The 22789-nt window shown below is 52.3% G+C and overlaps 1 protein-coding gene across 2 annotated transcripts in view; it reads left to right on the forward strand.

The window, feature by feature from the left end:
• Tnfaip2 (TNF alpha induced protein 2) overlaps window positions 1-9555 on the forward strand; it is a 13151-nt gene extending 3596 nt beyond the window's left edge. For both annotated transcript variants that reach the window (XM_048799389.1, XM_048799390.1), the window contains 10 exons: window positions 48-435; window positions 2534-2648; window positions 2792-2914; window positions 3096-3196; window positions 3817-3915; window positions 4373-4496; window positions 5353-5475; window positions 5717-5872; window positions 6034-6155; window positions 7782-9555. In XM_048799389.1, coding sequence (XP_048655346.1) covers window positions 48-435; window positions 2534-2648; window positions 2792-2914; window positions 3096-3196; window positions 3817-3915; window positions 4373-4496; window positions 5353-5475; window positions 5717-5872; window positions 6034-6155; window positions 7782-7923 — 1493 coding nt within the window. In that variant the 3' untranslated portion in view covers window positions 7924-9555. The remainder of the gene's footprint in view (window positions 1-47; window positions 436-2533; window positions 2649-2791; window positions 2915-3095; window positions 3197-3816; window positions 3916-4372; window positions 4497-5352; window positions 5476-5716; window positions 5873-6033; window positions 6156-7781) is intronic.
• Window positions 9556-22789: the final 13234 nt, after the last annotated feature.

Genomic DNA, 22789 nt, shown 5'->3' on the forward strand with positions numbered 1-22789 from the left:
GCCGGCGCTGGCAGTGTGGCGGAGCAGGTGCGCGCGGACCGCCAGGCAGTGGCGGCGGCGGCGGCGACGACGGCGGAGGCGCCTGGAGCGGCGGCGCTGGCGGCCACGCGCCCACGGCGCTGGCTGCAGCTGTGGCGGAGCGTCGTGGCGGAGGGTGGCGGCAGAGCGCCTAGACACACGGCCGGCCGCGGGCGCCGAGGGCCGCTCAGAGGCCGAGAGAATCTTCCAGCACTTGGGCTGCACCGTGAAGGAAGACCTGGAGGCGGTGGTGGAGCGGCTGAAGCCGCTGTTCCCCGCCGAGTTCGGCGTGGTGGCCACCTATGCTGAGAGCTACCACCAGCACTTCGCGGCCCATCTGGCCTCCATGGCTCAGTTCGAGCTCTGCGAGCGTGACACCTACTTGCTGCTGCTGTGGGTGCAGAACCTCTACCCCAAGTGAGCAGGCACGGGTGGTGGGGCGGGGGTTCCTGTGCAGGAGGGGTTTGGAGGAGCGCCCGCCAGGCGCAGAGTTGCTGGGCTGGAAATGCATGGTGGGCTTGTGCGCAAAGGGCTGAGGCTGCGCCTGCAGGGACTGGGCACAATGACTAGGCAGGCTCTAGGCCTGAATCTGCTTTGCACTTGGAATCTTAAAATTTCCTGGGCCCCAGTCACATTCTCAGTTGAGGAAACTGAGGCACAGAGAATGGTAGCGATTTGTCATTCATTCATGAGGTCCCAGTCTGGAGAGGGGTAAAGCAGAGCAAGAAGGGCTGTGGCAGGGGTGACCAGGCACAGGGGAAGCCAGGCCTGGAGGAGCAAGGGACCTCCAGGTCTCTAAGGCAGCACCTTCAGCTGCTCTAAGGCAGCTCACAGCCAAATGTAGAGTCAGGCCACAGAGGATAGGGAGGATACCTGGACAGGTGGTGAAGAAGGGAGGAGGGAGGATGCCGTTCCTACCAAAGGCAGGGTCACCCTGGGAGCTAAGCAGAGCTCCTGTGTAGATTTATCTAGCGTACTGTAGGGGCAACCCTGGGCAAGAGAGCTAGCAGGGGTCAGGTAGGGTCAGGTGCCCTGTGGAAGAGATCCCTGTTGTGCAGGTTTGCCTGTGAGCCCACAACAGGTCCAGATTCTGGTCACCAAGGGCTTCAGCTCTTCAGTGGGAGGCTGGCTGTGCCAACAAGGGCAGCTGGTACCCAGCTGGATGTAGCCTTGGGCATCCTCTGAATGGCTCAGACCCTGGATTCCTGAGTGTGCCTGTCATTCACCCAAGCTTCTGAGGAGAGCCTCATATTGCAGCATGGAAATGCCCAGGCAATGGAAACCAGGGGTTCTTACTGAGGGACTCAGCTCCTGCTGTCCCCTGTCCTGAGGGAAGGCTGGGGTGTGGACAGTGTGGACAGTGTCTGAGGGTCTTGTGGACTGCCAAGTGGCCAGTAGGCTCTGCTAGTGTTGATGGTCCACCTGGGGGGAGGGCCAGAGGAAAGGCGCAGTGGAGTGGCAGGTGAGGAGCCAGCAGGGCATGGGGAAATGGGCACAGGGCTGGGCTGGGGATGTGGCTCAAGCGGTAGCGCGCTCGCCTGGCATGCGTGCGGCCCGGGTTCGATCCTCAGCACCACATACCAACAAAGATGTTGTGTCCGCCAAAAAACTAAAAAATAAATATTAAAATTTAAAAAAAAAAGAAATGGGCACAGGGCAGGTTTGCCACAGAGCACCCAGCCCTGCCTGAGCCAGTTCCTGCTGGCTTGTCCTGACTCATCAGGAAATGTTGGGCACTCACACCTCTGCCCGTCAGCTTTCCTGTCCCAGTGACCCTGAGATCTCCTAGCATGAAGGCCCCTATGGGGTTAGCAAAACAGGAACTGGGACCAGTGTGGGCATTGAGTCCAGAGGGGCACTGTTGAGGCCTGTGTAGCCAGACATGTGGGGAAGAGAGGGACACAGATGCATCCAGACTGGGCAGGGGGCACAGGGAGGGTCATTCTTAAGCTTTTGGGGCCCTTAGGAAGTGCCAGGGCTGCACAGGTCCCCCAGGAGCTCTGGGATCCTGTAGAGGTGCCAAGAGAGGTAGCCACATGCCTCCATGGAGCAGTTCTGAGGCGGTCCTCCCATGTGGATTGGCCCTTGTCTGGGGGCAGCAGGGCTGCCCTGGCAGGGGTGGCAGGGCTGGGTCACAGTGAGAGGGAGGGGTATGTCTCAGGGGCACTGAAGTAAGGGGCGGGGTTGTATCTATGCAAGAGAGGAAGCCTTGGAGAGGGGGAAGATCAGATTTGAAAAGGGCTCTGGGTGGGGAGGCATTGCTGGGCCCCTGGGGGGAAGCAGGGAGATGGGAGGAGACTCCCTTAGCTAGAGGAGAGATGGTGGTAACTGGCAGGGGCTGGGGCAATGTTTCAGGCTGACAGACTCTGGAGACTGTTTCAAAGCAGGAATGCGGGAGAGTAGTAAGAGAAGGCACGGTGGTGGGGAGTGCCGAGGGGTGGCACCTGGTGGGCTTTTGCTGGGTGGGTACTGCCGAGTGGGTGCAGTTCTCATGCCAGCCTTGTTCTGCCCACAGTGACATCCTCAATAGCCCCAAGCTGGCAGAGGAGCTTCAGGATGTCAGTCTTGGGAGCCTTCTGCCCCCAAAGCAGATTCGGCTGCTGGAGGCCACGTTCCTGTCCAGCGAGGCTGTAAGTCCTTTGTCTGAGCCAGGGTGAGGTGGGGACAAAAAATGAGGGGAGGCTCAGAGATAGACAACATGGGCAGCGAGCGTGACAGATACTTTCACTTGAGCCAGGTCAGTGCTACAGTGACCTGCCCCTCTTTCCTCCAGGCTAATGTGAAGGAGCTGATGGCCCGAGCATTAGAGATGGAGTCACAGCACTGGGCCCAGGATGTGGCTCCCCTTAGGCTGGATGGTCACTGCCATAGTGAGCTGGCCATCGACATTATCCAGGTACCGTGGTCTGTCCTTCGGGTATACGGTGCACACTGCACACAGCCGGCCTGTGCCTGTGCCAGCAGAACCACGTCCCCTTGTTCCTAGTGCAGGCACGGGCCCATGTCTGAGTACCCCCCTTGCTCTAGCATGCTTCCACAGGTGGCCCCTGCTCTGCTCACCTACTGTCACCCCACAGATTGTCTCCCAGGGCCAGGCCAAGGCCGAAAACATCACTCCTGACTTGGGCACTCAGATGAAGCAGGTGCTGCTGGTGGAACTGTCCGTGCTCCTAAGGAGGTGGGTGTGCCCCAGCTGGCATGGGAGTAGGGCAGGGGCGTCCCTGTAGCTGTCTCTCTCAGAATCATGTCCCTCCCTGTGCTCCTGTTGGAATCCAGGCAAGATCAGCCCTGCTCCCCACCCCTGTCACTCAGAGCTGGGAATCCTCTGACCTCTGCTGTATCCCCTAGGCACTGAGCCTCAGGTGGTGTGACCTCAACCAGGATTCACTGTGGTGCTTCTTATCTCTGCCCACAAACTCAAAGCAGAGCAGTCTCCAGCTTCCAAGGGCACGCTCATGAGGAGCCTAGGCCCCTGCCACCTCTTCCACTCCCAGGATTAACTTGGGTGCTCCCCACCTCTGAGGAGCCAACCAGAGTATCTTCTGGTCACCCAGCTGTAGAGGGGGCCTGGGGAGGAGTTGGGACAGCAGAGCCCTGGGGCAACTTCTCTGGACCCTCTGGCCTTAGCTTATACAGCCAGTGATAGGATGCTTAGGGGCTAGCGGCCCCTCCCTGGGTCACAGAGACACAATCACACAGAAGAATGCTGTGTGAACCAGGGAGACTGCAGCGGGGCTGGAGGCTGCTGTGGTCCTGGTGTTCATGGTGGTCCTAAAGATGCCCCTCTGTTCCTGACAGCTACCAGCGTGCCTTTGATGAATTTCTGGAAAGAGGCAAACAGCTGAGGAATTACAGGGCCAACATCATTGCCAACATCAACAACTGCCTGTCCTTCCGGTGAGGATGCTGGGAGGGTTATGTGGCACAGAAACAGGGTAGCTGAGATTCAGAGGGAGTAGGAACTGCTTAAGCAAATGTGTGGAATTAAAGTTAGCAAGGCCTTGGGAACCGGGGTGTGGAGCAGCCGCAGTGTTTGGCATCATTCAGATGTTTTACTGGCTGCTTTATTCTCGTGATGCTATGGAGGGGCACAGGGATCATGCCTGCTAGGCAGGTAGCAAACCGAGGGGAGGAGAGGCTGAGTAACTTGCCCTCAGGTGAAAAGGGATGCGCTGCAGGTGTGTGCTGGGATATGGGCATGTGGATGGGAGGATTTGGACTTGATCCCTCAGGAAATGGGGAGCCATTGAGGGTTTGAAAGTGAAAAGGAGGTTTAGGAAGATTCATCTAGGCTCACTGGGTGTGGGGCTGTAGGCTGGGTAGTCTGGGGTGACTTCCTGTCTCCACCATCCAGGACATCCATGGAGCAGAAGTGGCAGATACTACAGGATCCCCGAAGCTACCTGCTGGACCCCCTGAGTGAACTCAAGGTTCACGGCTTTGACGCCCTGCTCCAAAACCTATTTATGGACTTAAAGGTAGTGGGAGCCTTTTCCCCTGTGGAGCCTCCCAAGCCCAGTGCTGGGAGGGTGGGCGGGCCTGGGAGGGGCTTGGGAGGAATGGCAGAAGCACCCCGGGTGTGGCGCCTGCCCTAGATCTCTGGGAGGAACCGTAGGGAAGCCGCAGTGGGGCAGGGGGTGCCCAGGTGGTGGGGCCCCAGAGCGCTCTTGGACTCACCCACCTGGTGGTCCTGGTACTTGTCCTGAGAGTGGGGCCCTAGGGCTGGGGGTGCCTGCAGAAGCCTCAGTGTCCCTCCTTACGTGGCCTCCGCTGTCCCCAAGTTAGTACATACTTTCCCTTAATCTCCTCCAGGTTCTTCCCTCCCAACCCCCACGCCTACCTTCCAACTTCTGGTGCTCAGGGTCTTTGGCAGCCAAGACCCCATCTCCTGGAGGCCAAGAAGTCTGCAGAGGGGGAAAGCAGTGGGGTTGCTTGAAAGACAGAGGGAGGGGTTCCATGCCCAGAGTCTGGGACTGAAGGCTGGGGCAGCTGTGGGTGATAAAAGTTGTGAGTGGTGACCCTGAGTGACTTGGCACAGGTCTCACAGGCCCAGCCAAACACAAGGTATTGTTTATACAGGAATTTATTTATATAAGAAGGAGACAGTGGAAAAGTCCCAGGGCCAGCAGACAGGCTGTCCGGGTCCTGAGCTGCAGCTGGGTGACCTTGGAGGAGGGCACACAGACCCTGCCTCCACTTCCTGTCTGGGACCTGAGCTCTGCACGGGTTCCCTGGAAATCCTTGAGTCCCTTGCCCTCCGGCCAGTCTGTGTGAGGGCGTCTGAGCCCTTCCTTTACAGGGCGTGACCAGACATCCTGCCTCTCTCCTTCTCAGCCGCTGTTCAAGAGGTTCACACAGACCCGCTGGGCAGCGCCTGAGGAAACCCTGGAGGAAATTGTTGGTATGGTGGAGGGAAGGCTGCCCGAGTTCTCAGAGCTGCATGACTGTTTCCGGGAGGTGAGGAGGCCCTGGGCTGGTAACAGCCTGGACACTCATACTGACACATGTGTGGACATCCACACATGCTCACACACACACACACACACACACACACACACACACACACACGTGGGAACAGGGGCACACATGTGCACGCCTTTGCTCTGGCATCTGCCCTCTGGATTCCTGAGCTTCAAGGGAGGTAGTGAGCTCCCCGTTGGCCGTTGGCTCACACCACCCTGGCTGCTTGCCCACCCAGGAGCTCGTGGAGGCTGTGCACCTGCACCTGGTGAAAGAGTACATCATCCGCCTCAGCAAGCGGCGCCTGGTCCTCAAGACTGCCGAGCAGCAGCAGCAGCTGGCAAGGCACATCCTGGCCAACGCCAGTGTCATCCAGGACTTCTGCACTAAGAACGTGAGCCCCTGCCCACTCTCCCCAGGCCCCAAGGGATGGGCCCCAGCCCCTCAGGTCCAGGACAGCACTTGGGAGCCTCTTGAACCTAATAGTTATTGCCTGAGTGCTGGGTACCAAATGCCTGTGAGGACAGGGGCTCTCAACCAGGCCTGTGCCCACAGGGCTCCACCGCAACGTGGCTGAATCCTGCCCTCCCCACGCTCGCTGAGATCATTCGCCTGCAAGACCCTAGTGCCATCAAGATTGAGGTGGCAACATATGCTACCTGTTACCCTGACTTCAGGTGAGAACAAGGGACCCTCAGGATCTAAGCAGTGCGTGTGGCCCTGTGAGGTCCTACTGTGGAGTGCACCTCTCCAGGACCTGTGCAGCACAATTGCCGAGGCTTCATGAGATGCACGTGGTGGTGTCCAGCCTGTGCAGGCACAGACTAGGCTGGGGACTCATGTGTTTGGTCCTCACTGCAACCCTACAGGGTGGCACTGCTTATCTCCATTATACAGCTGGGGCCTGGAGAGCGAAGGAATGGGTCCAGGGTGACATGGCTGGTTAGAGGCAGAGCTAAGATGACAAAGCCAGACAGGAGCTCCACTGCCCATGCTTTTAGCTTTGCTTGAGACTGCCACCCAAAGGGGAAGCAGACCAGAGAGATCAGATTTTACCACTTGGCCCACAAGTCCCTGGGGGCTTGGACCTATGCCTGGGCTCCGGGGCTCTTGTCAGGATGGAGGCTTAGTCCCTGGCTTCCTGAAGGCCAGTGAGCCATGGACGTTGTTCTTTCTGGGCTGGGTCCTCTGACACAGTAGGGAAAGTTTGAATAGGCTTTAACTAGGATCAGCCTAGCTTAGCCTAGTCTAGCCCATGGCTGATCCACAGTACTCATCCATTCATCTGTCTACCCATATGAGAACCCATCCAACCATCTACTCATCTGCCTGCCTAGCCACCTGTCTACCTATCTATCTATCCTTCTAGCCATCCATCTATCCATATCCATCCATTCATCCATCCAACTATCCTTTCACCTGTCCATCTACTACCTTATCCACCCACCCACTCACCTACCCACTCATCCACCCATCCATCCATCCATCCATCCATCCATCCTTCCACCTGCCCATTCATTCTATTATCTACCCACTCACTTACCCACCCACTCATCAATCCATCCATCCATCCTTCCATCTGTCCTTCCACCTGTCCATCCACTCCCTTATCTACCCACCCACTCACCTACCCACTCATCCATCCATCCCTTCATTCATTCATCCTTCCATCTGTCCTTCCATCTGCCCATGCACTCCCTTACCCACCCACCAATCCGTGCTCCCATCCACCCACTTTCCCATCTTCCTATCCATCCTTTTGCTCATCCTCCCCAAAATTCTTCAGCAGTCTGCTGGGTGCCAGGCTCTGGATGCGTACAGTGAATCAGCCATGGGCTAGACTAGGCTAAGCTAGGTTGACCCCATTAAGGCCTGTTCAAACTGTTAAGGCACTGGGGTGCGGGGAAGTATAAGACGGGCTGCCTCAGTCTTACCAAAGGTTGCTTGCGCACTGTTGAGACAGGGGCAATGAAGAGGCAGAGAACTATGACAGCTCTGAGTTGTAGAGTTTAGCCAAGAACGTGAGAAATAGGGGGTGCTGACTTCAGAGATGAGGAAACTTGGAGGAAGTGAGGTTTCAGCTGAGACCTAGAGAGTGGGAAGGAGCTGGTCACCTCCAGAGGGTGAGGAAGAGCCAGTACAGAGGCCTGGCTGGAGGGCAGTGGGGAGGGAGAGTGAGGCCCTCTGGTGGGCAGAGGGTTGGCTGCAGGGCTCTGTGGCAGGGCCTAGAGTCTGTGGGGCCAGGAGGGTGTGAACAGGGGTTTTGGAGACAGGTTAGGCTGACGGGATGTTCTCTTTGCCAGCAAAGGCCACCTGAATGCCATTCTGGCCATCAAGGGGAACCTAACAAACAGTGAAGTCAAGAGCATCCGGAACATCCTGGACATCAACACGGGGGCACAGCAGCCCTCTAGGTCCCTATTTTCACTTATAAAGGTTGGTTAGCTTTTCCTGACCTGCTTGTGACCACCCAGGGAGCACCAGGCACCACCCCATTTGGTGAAAGCTGCCCCACTGGGGGCTGTTCAGACCAGCACTGGCTCCATGACCCTCCTGTGCCTCTCACATGCTGCTGCTGCATTTGCCTGGTCCTGACTTTGAATAGGACATGGGCAGCTGGAATTAGATGGACCCCACTTTGTTGACATGTCCAGTGTTGCAGGAGCATCCACTGTGGAAGATGATGGCAGCACCTAAGAAACTCTTTGTAAATGATGGTTGATTGTGTGTGTGCCAAGGGAGGCTGGTGATGGTGTGGCCAGGGCCAGGGGTCCTGGGGCATCCCCAGCCAGGGTCCTCCTACAGCCTGTCTCCTAACATTCCTCCACATGGTGGGCCTGAGTGCCTCTTCCAGTTCCCTAGGGCCAGGGGCAGAGCCTTACTCGACCTGCTTCCTTCAGCCCACGGCTGCCATGAACTGGGCTAAGCAAGACTGAAATTGAAGATGGAACTGGAAGAGAAAGATGCATTTTTACGTGGTGCCCCTGATGGGGCCCCAGGGGTTCCCTGGTGAGTTGGTGTAGAGGTAGCATGAGAGCCCACTTCCAGAGCGCCCTGCAGTCCCCAAGGGTTTCTCCTGAGAGGGTCCCAGGAGGCTGGTGTGTCCTGCAGCGGGGCCAAGGACCTCCTGGGTCCTCTCAGGTCCTCCTTGCCCTGTGCAAGGCCAGGCCCCAGGGCAGTCTGTGAGCCCTCCCATCTGGAAGCCGGCCAAGGAGCCAGCAAGGCGAGCTCTTTTGGTCTCCTGTTGCTGTGGTAACGAGTTCCTGCACTCAGTGGAGCAGAACCAGAGTTCAAGTTCTGTAAATCAGAAGTCTGACACAGGGCAGAATCGAGCTGCCACCTTCATTCTGGGGACTCTGGGGAGAGTCAGCTGCTGGCCCTTTCCTGTTTTTAGAGGCCACCCACATTTCTTGCCTTGTGGTTCGTCCACCTTCAGAACCAGCAATGGCTGGTTGGGTCCTTTTCACATCCACACACTGTGACCTCTTCTGCCTCCTTCTTCACTTTTAAGGACCCTTGTGATTACATGGAGCCCAGCTAGAGGATCCGAGATCACCTCCCTATTTTAAGGCCAGCTAAATAACAACCTCAACTGCATCTGCAATTTTAGTCCCATTTGCCATGTCACCTAACAGCCACAGTTCTGGACATTAGGACATGGCTACCTTTGGGGCCATTATTCTGCCCAGATGGCCTCCACCCCTCCCCCGCCATGTAGGGGCACCTCTTCTCCCCCAGGGAAACAGGAATCCAGCTTCCCTTCGAGGTGTCTGCTGCCCCAAAGGCCCTGCCCCTCTTTGTGCCTGAAAGTTCCCTCTCAGCACAAGAGGGGGCTGTTCAGACCCAGCTCTGACCCAGCTGGGGGGAGCCAGCTCTCTGGGTTTGTCCCCTCCTCACAGGTACTGCCTTACTGAACTGGCCGCCAACTGGCGGGTGTGAATCATGCACAAAAATCTTAGGAATTAGTTTGTTTGATATTGTTGATATTATTATTATTTTTGATATTACTTCTTTTGTATATCTATACTCTGGACAGGATGTTTTTATAGCTTGATATTAAACTGATTTCAAAAGTGACTGTGGATAGTGGCTTATTTGGGGAGCTGCACAGTTGGGGTGGGGATGGGGTCATCCTTAGCCACTTTCTCTGCCCTCAGAGTGCCTAGAACAGAGCCTGGCGCCCAGCAGACTGCTGAAGAATTGTTGGGGGGATGAGCAAAAGGATGGATAGGTAGATGGGCAGGTGGGTGGATGGGAGGACGGATGGGTGGGTGGGTAAGGGGGTGTGTGGGCAGGTGGAAGGACGAATGGCTGGCTGGACGATGAACGGGTGGGTGGATCAGGGAGTGGAGTCACCCCAGGTGTAAAGAGAGGCATTAGAGGGGTTTGAAGAGGAGTTTGGTGCTGATGTGGAACTTCGCAAGACCTTCAGGCTGCTGCATTGAGAACAGATCCGAGGAGAGGCCTGGAAATACCATAAGGGGCACTGCATTCCTGGGAAGAGATGATGGCATTAGTGAGGGTGTGACAGTGGAGTGAGGATGAGTGGGCTCTGCAGCAGAACAAGTCATCATGCCATCCAGAGAGCCTTGCTGTGCCTGGGGTCAGTGGTGCATCTTCCAGAGAGGAGGAAGGCCTGGGAGAGGGGAGAGGCCCTGGGAGAGGAAGAGGGCTGAGTGGAGTTTGATAAGCTTGCAGAGAAGGGAGTGTGGCTCTCAGATTGAGCAAGACCAAGTGACACCCTGAATTGGCCTCCAGCTCTCTCCTGCTGCTCTGGGAGAATAGTTTTGCACAGCCCTATGGAAGAGGTGGGCAACATGGGCCAAGCAGGCAAATGCACACACCGGTGAGGCGGCCATTCCCCTTTTAGAAGTTATCCATACTTTAACATCCATGCAAAATGATGGAGGTACCAGGACAGTCACCTCAATTGTAGCAGCAAAGTATTAGAAACTCCCTAAATACCCATCAGTAGACACCAAGAGAATGATGGAGGGAAGGTGGACAAGGGAGGGCTGTGCAGTCATAAAAAAATGAGGAAACAGAACTTCTGTTTTGATTTGAGAATTCAGAACATATATTGTTGGGGGGTAGAAACTCTGAAGATCAGACTTTGTGAATTTCTGTCTTTAAGTAAATGAAAACAATACATATGTATACATATATATGCATATGTATAAATGAAATGATGAAATAGAATGTATGTATATGTGTATCTCACACACACACACACACACACACACACACACACACTGTACTTGCCTGTGTGTGCTTTAAGGCAATCTAAAAGAATATACCAGGAAGGCTGGGTGGGATGGTGCACAACTGTAATCCCAACAGCTTGGGAGGCTGGGACAGGAGGATTAAAATTTCAAAGCCAGCCTCAGCGACTTAGTAAATGAAAACAATATATATGTATACATATATACAGGAGACCTTGTTTCTAAATAAAATATAAACTAGGGCTGGGGATGTGGCTCAGTGGTTAAGTGCTCCTGGGTTCAATCTCTGGTACAAAAATAAATACATAAATATGTGTGTGTGTGTGTGTGTGTGTGTATCTCACACATACACACGTCATCTGGAGCTGCTGGGGTTACAGGTGTGCACCACTGTGCCTGGCTATAGTAACATTTTGTAATGTTACATGAGAGCAGGAGATTTGGGGAGGGGAAGAGAGGAGTTTCGGGCATTCTGGGTGCAGAACCATCCAGCTTGGCGGGTGTGTCTGGAGTGGGCGCGGCAGAGGCCTGGGATTTCTACAGCCAAGTTCAGTGCTCAGGTGCAGGCTAGGGCACCTCCAGGAGCACAGAGCTGGGTTTAACCAGGGTCTGGTTTTTGTGAGCTGATGGCCACAGAGGATGGGCAGAATAGGGGTGTCTTGCAATTGACTGTGGGGTGTCAGCTGGCAAGGAGGGTAGGCAGTGAAAGAGCATGAGGTGTGAGGACAGGACTCAGGTGGCAGAAGACTGCTGGGTACAGTCACAGGAATGAGTGAACGAGGGCTGGGACAGGAAGCTCGGGCAATTGAGGGTGACCCCAGAGTACGGCTGGGGAGCTGAGAAGCAAGACCCAGGGAGAAGCAGGTAGGTGCTGGTGGAGTGCCGTAGACAGTAGGTGGGGCTGATGGCCTCCAAGAAGTAAGGAGAGACCAGAGGAAGCACATGACAGACAGCAGGGAGGAGGGAAAGGGGAGACAGGAGTGTGGGGACGCTGAGTCAGAAAGGCCTCCCCTCAACTGCTGCTCCTTCCCTGGCCTGTGGAGGTAGGTGGTCCTTGGATTCGGTGCTGGGTCAGGCTTGCCAGTGGCCCCGCTGAAGCTCAACTGGGAAGGCTGTGGGTAGTGACCCCGTGAGGGAAGGAACCCCAGGTGTCCTGATTCCCTGAGCCTTTCAGGTGCGTGGTGCAGACGCTGAGCCTGCAGTGAGGACTGGGTGGACTGGGTGGCTGGACAGCTGTATGGACAGTAGTTATCACTGCAGAGGCACCTAAGTTCCTGGACGGTCTGGTGTGAAAAGATGCAGGGACATTCAGCCAGGACCTCCACTAGTGGGACACCACCACTTCCCTGGGGTGGAGTGAGTGTGGCCTGATGGCTTGAGGTTGTCCCTGGGAGCTGGACCCACAGCCTGCCTCAGCCAGCTATCCCTGGGGCTGGTGTCTCCAGCACACGTGGGTCTGGTGAGATCCAAGAGAGGAGCCTGGAACAGCTGGGCTGTCTTGTCTCTGGGGTGGCTGACCTGAGCTAGCACACATGAAGGCAGAAAGTTTCACAGGTGGCAAGAGAGGGCAAGCCCACAACACAAGTGCTTTTCTGTCTTGCTTGTGTTACATGTATTGATATTCCATGGTCAAAGTCTGTCTTAAGGCCAAGTCTAGGTTTCAGAGTTGGAGAAATAGCTGGATGCAGTGGCGCACGTCTGTAATCCCAGTGACTCAGGAGGCTGAAGCAGGAGGATTGCAAGTTTGAGGCCAGCTCCAGCAATTTATAAAGGCTGTAAGCAGCTTAGAGAGTCTCTGTCTTAAAATAAAAATAAAAAGTCTGGGGATGTAGCTCAGACGTAGAGTGTCCCTGGGTTCAACCCCAGTACTCTCCCCCCACCAACAGAGTTAGAGAAAGAGGTCCCTTTCTATATAGCCACAGCACTTATCACCATCTGCCTCTGACTACAGTAATTTGCACTCCTCTCTATTCCCTCCCTCCTGAGTTCCCCCAAAGCATCCACTGTGGATCACGGCTGCAGTAGATGGTCCTGTGAGCTCAGCCGCCCAGAGTGTTGGTGAGGCTGCTCAGGGTGGCTCCGTGGAAGCAGCAACCCTTGCTCTGGGGACCTGTGGACTAAAAGGGCAAGTTGGATGCCTGGACACACTTGACATGGAGTGGTGGGACAGGGACAGAAATGCCATCCAAGGGGAAGGAACGGGCCCTCCTGAAGGCCAACAGCTCTTGTGCTGACCTCATCCTTTCCAGGGGGTCTGGTTCTGCCCCCCCCAACTTCCGCTGGGATGCACTCTAACCATCTGCCACGTCAACAGTTGTGACACCCTGTCTCTCCTCTGCGCCCGTGGCTCTGCCTGCTACGAGCTACCTCCTTTGTCATCACAAGCGGCGTGAGCTTGTAGCTGAGTGACTTACTCGATCTTTATGGCAGCCAGGTGCCAGTCAAGAGGTGGGTTATCGACCACATTCGACCATTAGAGAAGCAAGGGACTGGCTTACCAGGAACAAAGACGTCTAAAAGCACAGGGCTCGAAGCTGTGAAGCCCAGCCGCCACCCTGAGGGCTGAGGCGGAGCTCCAGGGAGGGAGCAGATCCAGAGCAATCCCCACCCTGCACCCAGGAGCTCAGCCTCCTTGGAAAGGGTGCAGCTGGGGCAAAGCTCACAGGTGCTTGGACAGCCGAACACGCTGGAAGGTGGCCCTCTGTGATGCCAGGTAACCCCTGCCCAGGCAGGCGCTGTGCCACAGAACTTCCTGCAAAGCCACCTAGGGGAATCCTAGGGAAGTAGTCCAGGGAAGATACCTAGCCGCTGCAGTCAGGTGAACCAGAAAATTCCCTGCTCCTCTGTGGTCCTTCTAGCGGCATCTGCTGGTGAAGCTCTGAGCAGCCAGGGGGAGGCGCTGGGAATCCCAGGCAGGGCCCCAAAGCTGGGTTTGGAGCCCAGAACTGCAGGTGCTTCCGCATGCACCATCCTGCACATTTTTAACCTATTATAGAAATCCACGCCACGGGCAGCATGTCTGTCCTTCCTACAAGGGAAGCCAGGTTCACCTTTCCTCCAAAGTGAGGAGACACGGTCCTAGATCTGCTTTACCCATGAGTGGATTCCTCCTCAAGCTGGGCACAGTCCCTGCAATACTCTGTTGCCCCAAGACAGAACCGTAATGTTGACTCCAACTAATGATACAATGTGTGTGCTCTCCTAAGTATATAGCTACAGTAATTTACATACACATAGTGCCCACCCCAAGGATAGGGAGAGGGAAATTGTTGGCTTGTGCTCACAGGGCATGCGTAGAGCAGGTGAAGAAAGCCAAGCCAAGCCACTTGGCCTGTGTCTGCGAGAGGTCTGCAGCCCAGGCTGGACAGGCACGCTTCCTTCTCCATTACCCATTAGCTTCCCGCTTGGGTAACTCACACCAGATGTTCCCACCCTCAGCTCGGACCTCAGCTCTTTGCAATATTTACCTGATGAAACAACCCAAGCCTATATCCCAGAAGCCCTGAGTCCTCAGCTGTCCTGCTCTGCATGGCTGGAGTAGTCTTTGCTCAGCACTTACTCTCCTGAGGCCAACAGTAACACTGAGCAAAGACTCCTTCCTAGGCACAGTCCTCCTCATGCTGCTCAAGCAGCGGCCACCATGTCCCCTGAGCCATGTCTCCTGGCTGGTTTGTCAAAACCTGTTGACCGAAGGAAACACAAGAGGCTAACATTGAAGCAAAGTAAGCTTTACCTGGAAATAGCACTGCAACCCGAGGAGCCGAGCTTGGCCATAGGACATGGGCATATTCAGAGACAGAGGCAGGTGGGGGGGGGGGGTTAAAGCAAAAATGAAAGAGGGGCTACTAAATTTTGAGCCAATGATCTTTAGCAGATATCCTTGTGGAAGTGCTTGTTCTCTAAGGTTCCGGTGGCATCTGTGTAAGGACCTGGCCTGGCAGTCTTTTGCCAGAGTTACTTCCGGGTAGTCTTGTGTAAGAACTCTTCCTGCATAACCTCTTGGCTTTATTTATTTTGTTGGGGTTGACATAAGCAACTCCATTTTGATTTTGACAACTTTTACAACATTCAGAATGAAACTCTGGCCAGTGAAGCAATCTCATTTTAGAATTTCTCCCCCACCCCACCCGTGCCCAGTGACTTCACGATCCCCAAATGGCCAGGAGGCAGTATCGTCCATTGTTGGATGCCCTGGTTGAAGTATGCTCTTCCTGGAGACTAAGTTGTCAAATTGGCAGAACTCGAAGCTGCTGGACAGGAAGTAAGGTCCTGCTGTTGGGTTATGGGGTGTAATAGTGTGTGGATCCACCTCACTTGGCTCAAGGACCATGTATTTTGGGTATGGGGGAAATAGAACCAAACAGTGGTTTCTGATTTGAAGCGTATATGGAATCCTGCAACTCAGTCCTGTCCTTGGCGCTGTCTGTTGACTGCACCTTAATGAAATCTTTGGAGTCACTCAGACTTCCAGTGAGGTCAGCACTCTGGGTGATGGCGTAGGTGGTAAGACCAGTGGATTCCACGGCCATGAGCCCACCGCTGCGTTTCCTTGTTGTGGAATGAGGTCCTTGGTGAGAAGCTGTGCTGCTGCACGGAACACCTCGGGTGGGCGAGGCGCCCTGAGTCTGCGAGTAGTGCTGCCGCTGAAGCCTCAGGGAAGGGAAGGCACATCCAGGTCCAGAACCGCTCTTTCGTGGAAAGTGAATCCCTCCATCATGGAAGTGGTTCAGTGTAATCCTGCCACTAGGCAAGTGGCTGCCTTCTCTCGCCTGGGCCTGGTGCCACCAGGGGCCATGTGCTGGTCTCTGCCAGTGTTGAGGACCTCAGCACCGGCACTGGCATCGGCCTGGAATGACAAGTCCATATTACCCAGCCCAAGCTTAGCCTCCATCCCAGGCACCATAGCTACCTGGATCCCGGGTCCTTTGGGAAGGCCCTGGAGTAGCTGGGGCACTGTGTCCTCCAAAACTCACCCTGAGGTCCAGACCCCCAGTGCCTCAGAATATGACCTTACTCATCGATAGCATGTTAACAGTTATCAGGTCAGAATTGGGTCTGTGGGTGGTCCCTCACTTAGTGACTGGTGTCCTATAAAAAGCGGAAATGTGGACACAGTGGCACACAGGAGGAGGTAGGGGGAAGGTGGAGGCAGAGGTCAGAGTGGTGCTTCTACAAGTCGATGGAGGCCAAAGGTCGCAGCTACCCACCAAGGGCCAGGAGGGAGGCTTGGCCTGGGGTCTTCCTCACAGCCTCAGGAGGAACTGCCTTATCAGATTCAAACCTTCAGAACTTGGAGACAGGAAATTTCTGTCACTTAAGCTGCCCTGTCTGTGGCCCTCTGTTAGAGGGACTGACTTACCTCTCTAGTGCTCCCTCTGTCCCTCTACCTGATTGGGAGGAGCCTTCTGAGGGGGCACCGTGGCTAGCTTCCACTCAACACACAACATCTCTCTGTGCCTGCTCTGAGTGCACTTCTACCCATTTCTTCCCCAGCCTTCCAGACCACCAGACTTCCAGTCCTGTTCCTCTAAGTCCTTGACTCTCCAGCCAAGCTGCTAGCAACTGTGCATAAAGGGCATGGGCCTGAACTCTGGCCATCGCTTGCTCCAGCCATAGTGGACAGCCGAGTGTACTGGTCCAGGTCCTGCCCCCAAGGGCATTTTCCTTCCCTCTGTCCTCAGGGTCCCCCCTAAGTGGGCCTGCAGTGCTGCAGCCTCCTCTTCCAGGTGGGACTGGCAAACCCTGCAGGCCCCCCTGTTGACCAGGCTTGAGACTGTCTTCCTCAGTCTCGGGGTCGTAGGAAACCCAGGAAGCTGCAGCCTGGCTGAGGGAGGGGGCGATGTGGAGGAGCTCCAGAGCCTCCTGGACCTGCCTGTCCTCTCACACACTGCTCCACATGGTGGCAGGTCACTGCTGCACGCTCCAGACCTATGGCTCCGCCAGCCGGCCCATACTTAGCTCATGACGTGAACCCAGGGGGATGGCCACATGGCAACCTGTGTTTGGGCATTTGGTCCCCACCACGTCCCAGTGGAAAGTCAGAGGCAGTGTCTCAGAAGGCAGATCGGCGTCTTCAGAAGGTGGCTTGGAACTGCCCCCAAGGCTGGTGGTCTGGCTCCCCACGGACTACCTGAGGACCATGGGGGCTGCCGGGTCCCAGGGCCTGGATGGTAGAGCTACTTGATGTGGAGAACAGGTGGCATCTGTGGGGCTTGCGTTGCTTGGTCTCCTCTGGAAACTGCTCCTCATGGGGGACTCTAGGTAGGCCACGGTAGCTCACTGAAGTGTGCTGCTTCTGAAACCTGAAGGGCCCTCCATGCCTTTGCTGTTTCCTTCAAGGTGGGTGGTAAGTGGTGAGGCAGCTTACTTCTCACCTTGGAGGGGATCTTGAAAAATTCTCCAAGCAAATGACCCTTCAGAAGCCTAGAAATCACCGGCCCCTCCATGGGGATGGGGTCCTCCTGAATTGACACGCTTCGTGGCGGCATCTACAGTGGAGCTGCTTCCTGTTCATCAACCCGATCAGCCTGCTGTCCAGTGTGGTGGGCCTGTGTGATGTTTTGCAGAATGTGAGGATGATAAAGCTCACAGAGATGGAAAGCAGAATGGTGTTTGGGGGGCTGCAGGGAGAGGAAAATGGGGAGCTCTTGATTAATGTGTACAGAATTTTGTCAAAACAAAGAAGTTCTGGAGCCACATGACTGTCAGGGTTTGCACAACCGTGTGAATGTCCTGAATGCAGTACTGTCCTCTCCTGGGAGAGTTTTAGAAATGCAGAATGCCTGCCTCTGACCTACTGGATCAGGATCTGCAGTTAAACAATCCCAGTGACTCATATGAAATTTAAATATTTTTATCAGATTTTTAAAAATATTTATTTACTTGTTAGGTCTAATGACATTAGAATGCATTTTGATTCATTGAACACAATTGCAGCACAACTTTTAATTTCTCTGGTTGTACATGATGTACCGTCACACCATATGTGCAATCGTACATGTACCTAGGGTAATGATGTCCATCTCATTCCACCATCTTTCCTGCCCCCATACCCCCTTCCTTCTTCTCTCTCCCCTTTGCCCTGTCAAATTTCCTCCATTTCCCGCCCCCCGCCATTATGGATCAGCATCCACTTATCATAGAACATTCTGCCTTTGGTTTTGGGGGATTGGCTTGCTTCACTTAGCATTATATTCTCCAACTCCATCCATTTACCTGCAAATGCCATAATTTTATTCTCCTTAAATGCTGAGTAATGTCAGGAGCTGCCCTGGACAGGAGCTATGTTCACACCTGTAAGTCCTGAGTAAAGAGGTACTGAACAAGGTATTGCACTCATTGCATTGCATTTGGACCTTACCTCTGCTTGGATAAGAGAGGTGCAGCTCCAAGAGTGGGCATCACCCAATGGGGTTGGATTACACCACTGGTTTGTTGTAACCCTACCCTTTGCCTCATTTGAATGACTTCTCCCCAATAAAACCCGGGTTCCATGCGTGCTCCTTCTCTTTCTTGCCTGCCTTGCCCGACTTGTGGGAGCTGTGGCTGAGGAGCTGTCACTGAACCCAAAGGAAAGTTACTTTCTGTGTCTGTGTCTTTATTTAGTCAGCCCAAATTCACTCGGAGTATTCCTGACGGGTTTAGTTGTGTGTGGTGACAGAATAATATTCCATTGTGTATATATACCACAGTTTCTTTATCCATTCATCTATTGAGGGGCATCTAGGTTGGTTCCATAGTTTAGCTGTTGTAAATTGGGCTGCTATAAACATTGATGAGGCTGCTTTATTATAGTTTGCTGATTTTAATCCTTTGGGTATAGACTGAGGTGGGGGATAGCTGGGTCAAATGGTGGCTATATTCCAAGTTTTCTAAGGAATCTCCATACTGCTTTCCAGATTGGTTGCACCAATTTGCAGTCCCACCAGCAATGTATGAGTGAACCTTTCCCCCCACATCCTCGCCAATACTTATTATTGTTGTATTTTTTTAAAATATTTTTTTAGTCGTTGATGGACTTTATTGTCTTTATTTTTATGTGGTGCCAAAGATTGAACCCAGAGCCTCATGCATGCTAGGCAAGTACGGTATCCCTGAGCCACAACCCCAGCCCCTGTTGTTGTATTCTTGATAACTGCCATTCTGACTGGTGTGAGATGAAATCTCAGTGTAGTTTTGATTTGCGTATCTCTAATTACTAGAGAAGTTAAACATTTTTTTTCATATATTTGTTGATCAGTTGTATTTCTTCTTCTGAAAAGTGTCTGTTCAACTCCTTTGCCCATTTATTGTTTGGGGGGTTTTTTGGTGTTCGTTTTTTTTGAGTTCTTTATATATCCTGCTTAATGCTCTGTCTGATGTGCGTGTGGCAAAAATTTGCTCCCAAAATGTAGGCTCTCTCTTCACTTCATTTGCTTTTATCATCATTNATATATATATATATATATATATATATATATATATATATATATATATATATATATGAAACAAGTTTACTAAAGCAAAAAAAAACCTCTGTGGATTATGTTATAGCAGAAGTAGGAGAATTTACAAGTCATGCAGCAATATGGGGAAGGTATACTGTTGGCCCTGCCAGGTAAAAGCAAACTGTTTCTGTGGACATTGAAATTTAACATGGGGGTGGGTGGGGAAACAAAGCTAGGCCATTTCAGCTGCACACCAAGGGCTTTCACAAGGTGCTACATCCAGGACAGCAGCCACAACTGTAGTTGCCACGTGATCTTGTTTATGATGGTTCATATCCGTCAAGGTCTGTCCAACATCTGCACAGGTAGGTGTGAGGAAATGTGACGGTTTCCCATCCCTTTTCTTTCACATCTTTTGAAGGCGAATTCACCCAGGGATGTGGTCAGGGCCAGGGCCAGGAACAGAGGGGGAGCCAGGGAGGCATCAGGGTGCAAAACTGAAGGAAGGAGGTGCTCATTTGCAGGACCAAGTCTGCACTTAGATTTCATCTCTTAGTTGCCCCACTCATTCTTAAGGGGACACCAGAGCAGTGTTGGAAATTAACACATTCATCTACCACTGGTGAGATTGTAATTTAGCACAAACTTTCTGAAGGGTATTTGGTTATTTTAAAAAAATTAATTCCAAGGTTTCAGAAACTATCTCATCACTTTTCATGAATTATTCTTTCTTCTGAATTTTTAAAAGTTTGATTTTATTTTTACTAGAGTAACACCTGAACACAGTTTAGAAGGTCAAATGAAACCTGTAACTTAGAGGTCAGATGTCAGTCCTGGACCCTGTGCATCCATGGGCAGCCCCTTCCCAGTCTCTGAGAATCCCCTAGTCTTTCTTAAGTTTGAGTCTTTTTTTTTTTTTAGAATTTTTTTTAATATTTATTTATTTATTTTAGTTATTGGCGGACATAACATCTTTGTTAGTATGTGGTGCTGAGGATCGAACCTGGGCCGCACGCATGCCAGGCGAGCGCGCTACCGCTTGAGCCACATCCCCAGCCCCTTAAGTTTGAGTCTTGACATCCTCTATCAAGTTGTTACCATTCAGGTCTTGAAGAATTCATTGTCAACTTATTAGGCTTTTCAGAATTTTAGTCAATATTGTAGATCAGATCTTTTCCCCATAATAATTATCTTATTAGCTTCTGGACATAAAATAAAAGCACAATAAGTTTTGTGTGTTTGTCTTATAACCAGTAACCTTACTAGGTTGCATTATCTGTTCTAAGAGGTTTTAGTTGAGTCTTTTTGATCTTCTGAGTGATCAACGCTATCATTTGGAGGGGATTAGGAATCCCTGTGTATCATATAACCTGTATGAAGTTCAGACACTAGCATGGTGCATAGATGTAACACCAAGTGTAAACCGTTGGCACACAATCACATTGTTTATTGGGAGGGGCAAAAAAATCAGCCACAGGGCACAACCTGAGGGTGGTAAGCAGATGAAGATCAAAATATCATTTTGGGGCTGGGGTTGTGGCTGAGGAATAGAGTGCTCGCCTAGCATGCATGAGGCTCTGGGTTCGATCCTCAGCACCACATAAAATAAAATAAAGATGTTGTGTCCACCTATAACTAAAAATAAAAATATTAAAAAAAATCATTATCACTCCTGAAAAAGTCAACATGAAGAATGTGGCCTTCATCAGCAGACCTGGGCGCCCAACCTGAGCACCAGCATTGGACAGGCATGCCCGGTGCACTTGGGCAGAAGTGCATTCCTCAGGTAGATTCCCCCCTTGGAGCCATGAAAAAACCAGCAGAATGCATGTAACAAACAAAAGCACAGAGAAAGAGGCTTATCAAACCTTCGCCCAAGGGCCTGTGGGCTGAGCCCCTCCTCCCTGGCTGGCGGTAGGGTAGGGCAGGGTCATGGCTCTTGGGGATGCCCCTACATAGAGCAGGGGCAGGACACCCCAGCTGCTCTGAGCATGTGCTTCCTCCTTTACCTGGTATCTTGGAACAACCCCTGCCTCAGAACAGAGAGGTTCCTTGTTCCTCTTTACCCTCTTTACGGCGGTACAGCCCTCCCTTGTCCAGGTGCCCTTCCATCACTTCCCTGGTGTCTGATGGATATTTAGGGAGTTTCCAGTACTTTGATGCTACAATTGAGGTGACTGTCCTGGTACCTGCGTCATTTTACATGGATGATACAGTATGGATGAGATAACTTCTAGAAGGGGACTGGCCGGCTCACAGGTGTGTGCATTTGCCTGCTTGGCCCACGCTGCCCAATCCCTTCCATAGGGCTGTGCAAAACTATTCTCCCAGAGCAGCAGGAGAGAGCTGAAGGCCAACAGCCTCACCTCCAAAAATGCTAATTAGTCTATTAAGAAATCAGTTTAGCGGGCTGTGGCTGTGGCTCAGTAGAGCACCTGCCTAGCATGTGTGAGGCCCTGGGTTCAATCCTCAACATCACATACAAATAAATAAATAAAGATATTGTGTTCATCTACAACTAAAAAAATATTAAAAAAAAAAAAAAGAAATCAGATTAGGTGGCCCCTGGGGACGGGGAGCACTGTGAAACTGGTGGTGATGCTGAGTCACCCATATTAAGGACGCCTCCTTTCCCCTGGAATCACGGAGGGAGCAATGTCAGTCTTCATTGTTGTGATAGGTGCACAAATACGTACACATTGAATGTGACTGAACTGTGCACTTCACATGTGAACAGCTTCTTGCTGGTCAATCATACCTCACCAAAGTTGTTTTAAAACCCCATGAAGACTGTAAATCTTGTCCCATCGTATTGTCAAAAGAATAAGGGGGGTTGGGGATGTGGCTCAAGCGGTAGCACGCTCGCCTGGCATGCGTGCGGCCCGGGTTCGATCCTCAGCACCACATACAAACAAAGATGTTGTGTCCGCCGAAAACTAAAATAAATAAATAAATATTTTTTTTTAAAAAAAAAAGAATAAGGGGCTGGGGCTGAGGCTGGGGATCAGTGGTAGAGCGTTTGCCTAGCACATGCGAGGCCCTGGGTTCGATCCTCAGCACCACATAAAAATAAACAAAGATATTGTGTCCAACTAAAAAACAAATATTAAAAAAAAAGAGAATAAGATATTTGTCTCTATTTTGCAAAGTTATAAGAAAACTGACCCCCTGTGGTAGAAGAGTGAATCGGCAGAACTGAAATCCCGTTGGGGGGGGTATGATCCAACCCCTGAAGACACGCTTTGCTTTCAGTGTCATTGATGAATCAGGCACAGGGAGGCGTTGGCCACAGTCACTAGTAATACCAAGAGCAATGATGATAACGTACTACCCTGAAAGTTATTTCAATCTTATGAACTGCTTATTTCTGAAATTTGCCATTTGATATTTTCAGGCCACAGGTGACCAAGAGAAAGTGAAGTAGTGAGGAGGAAACCACGGGTAAAGGGCCACTGTAGTCACTAAAAAGTGCTTCACTCACTGTGACAAAAATTACATGCACTCTTTACTCAGCTGCGATTAATTAAGAGCCTCTTAATTTATTTCTTTTTTGTACCAGTAAAATCAAACCTCTTGGGTCCTTTATTATGCTTCTAAGTTCAAGTGATCAATTTCCAGAGATTGGTCTTAAAATAAAAATGTACATAATTAACAAAAGGAATC

This window comes from Marmota marmota, unplaced genomic scaffold (assembly GCF_001458135.2).
Source record: "Marmota marmota marmota unplaced genomic scaffold, marMar, whole genome shotgun sequence".
Taxonomy (NCBI): Eukaryota; Metazoa; Chordata; class Mammalia; order Rodentia; family Sciuridae; genus Marmota; species Marmota marmota.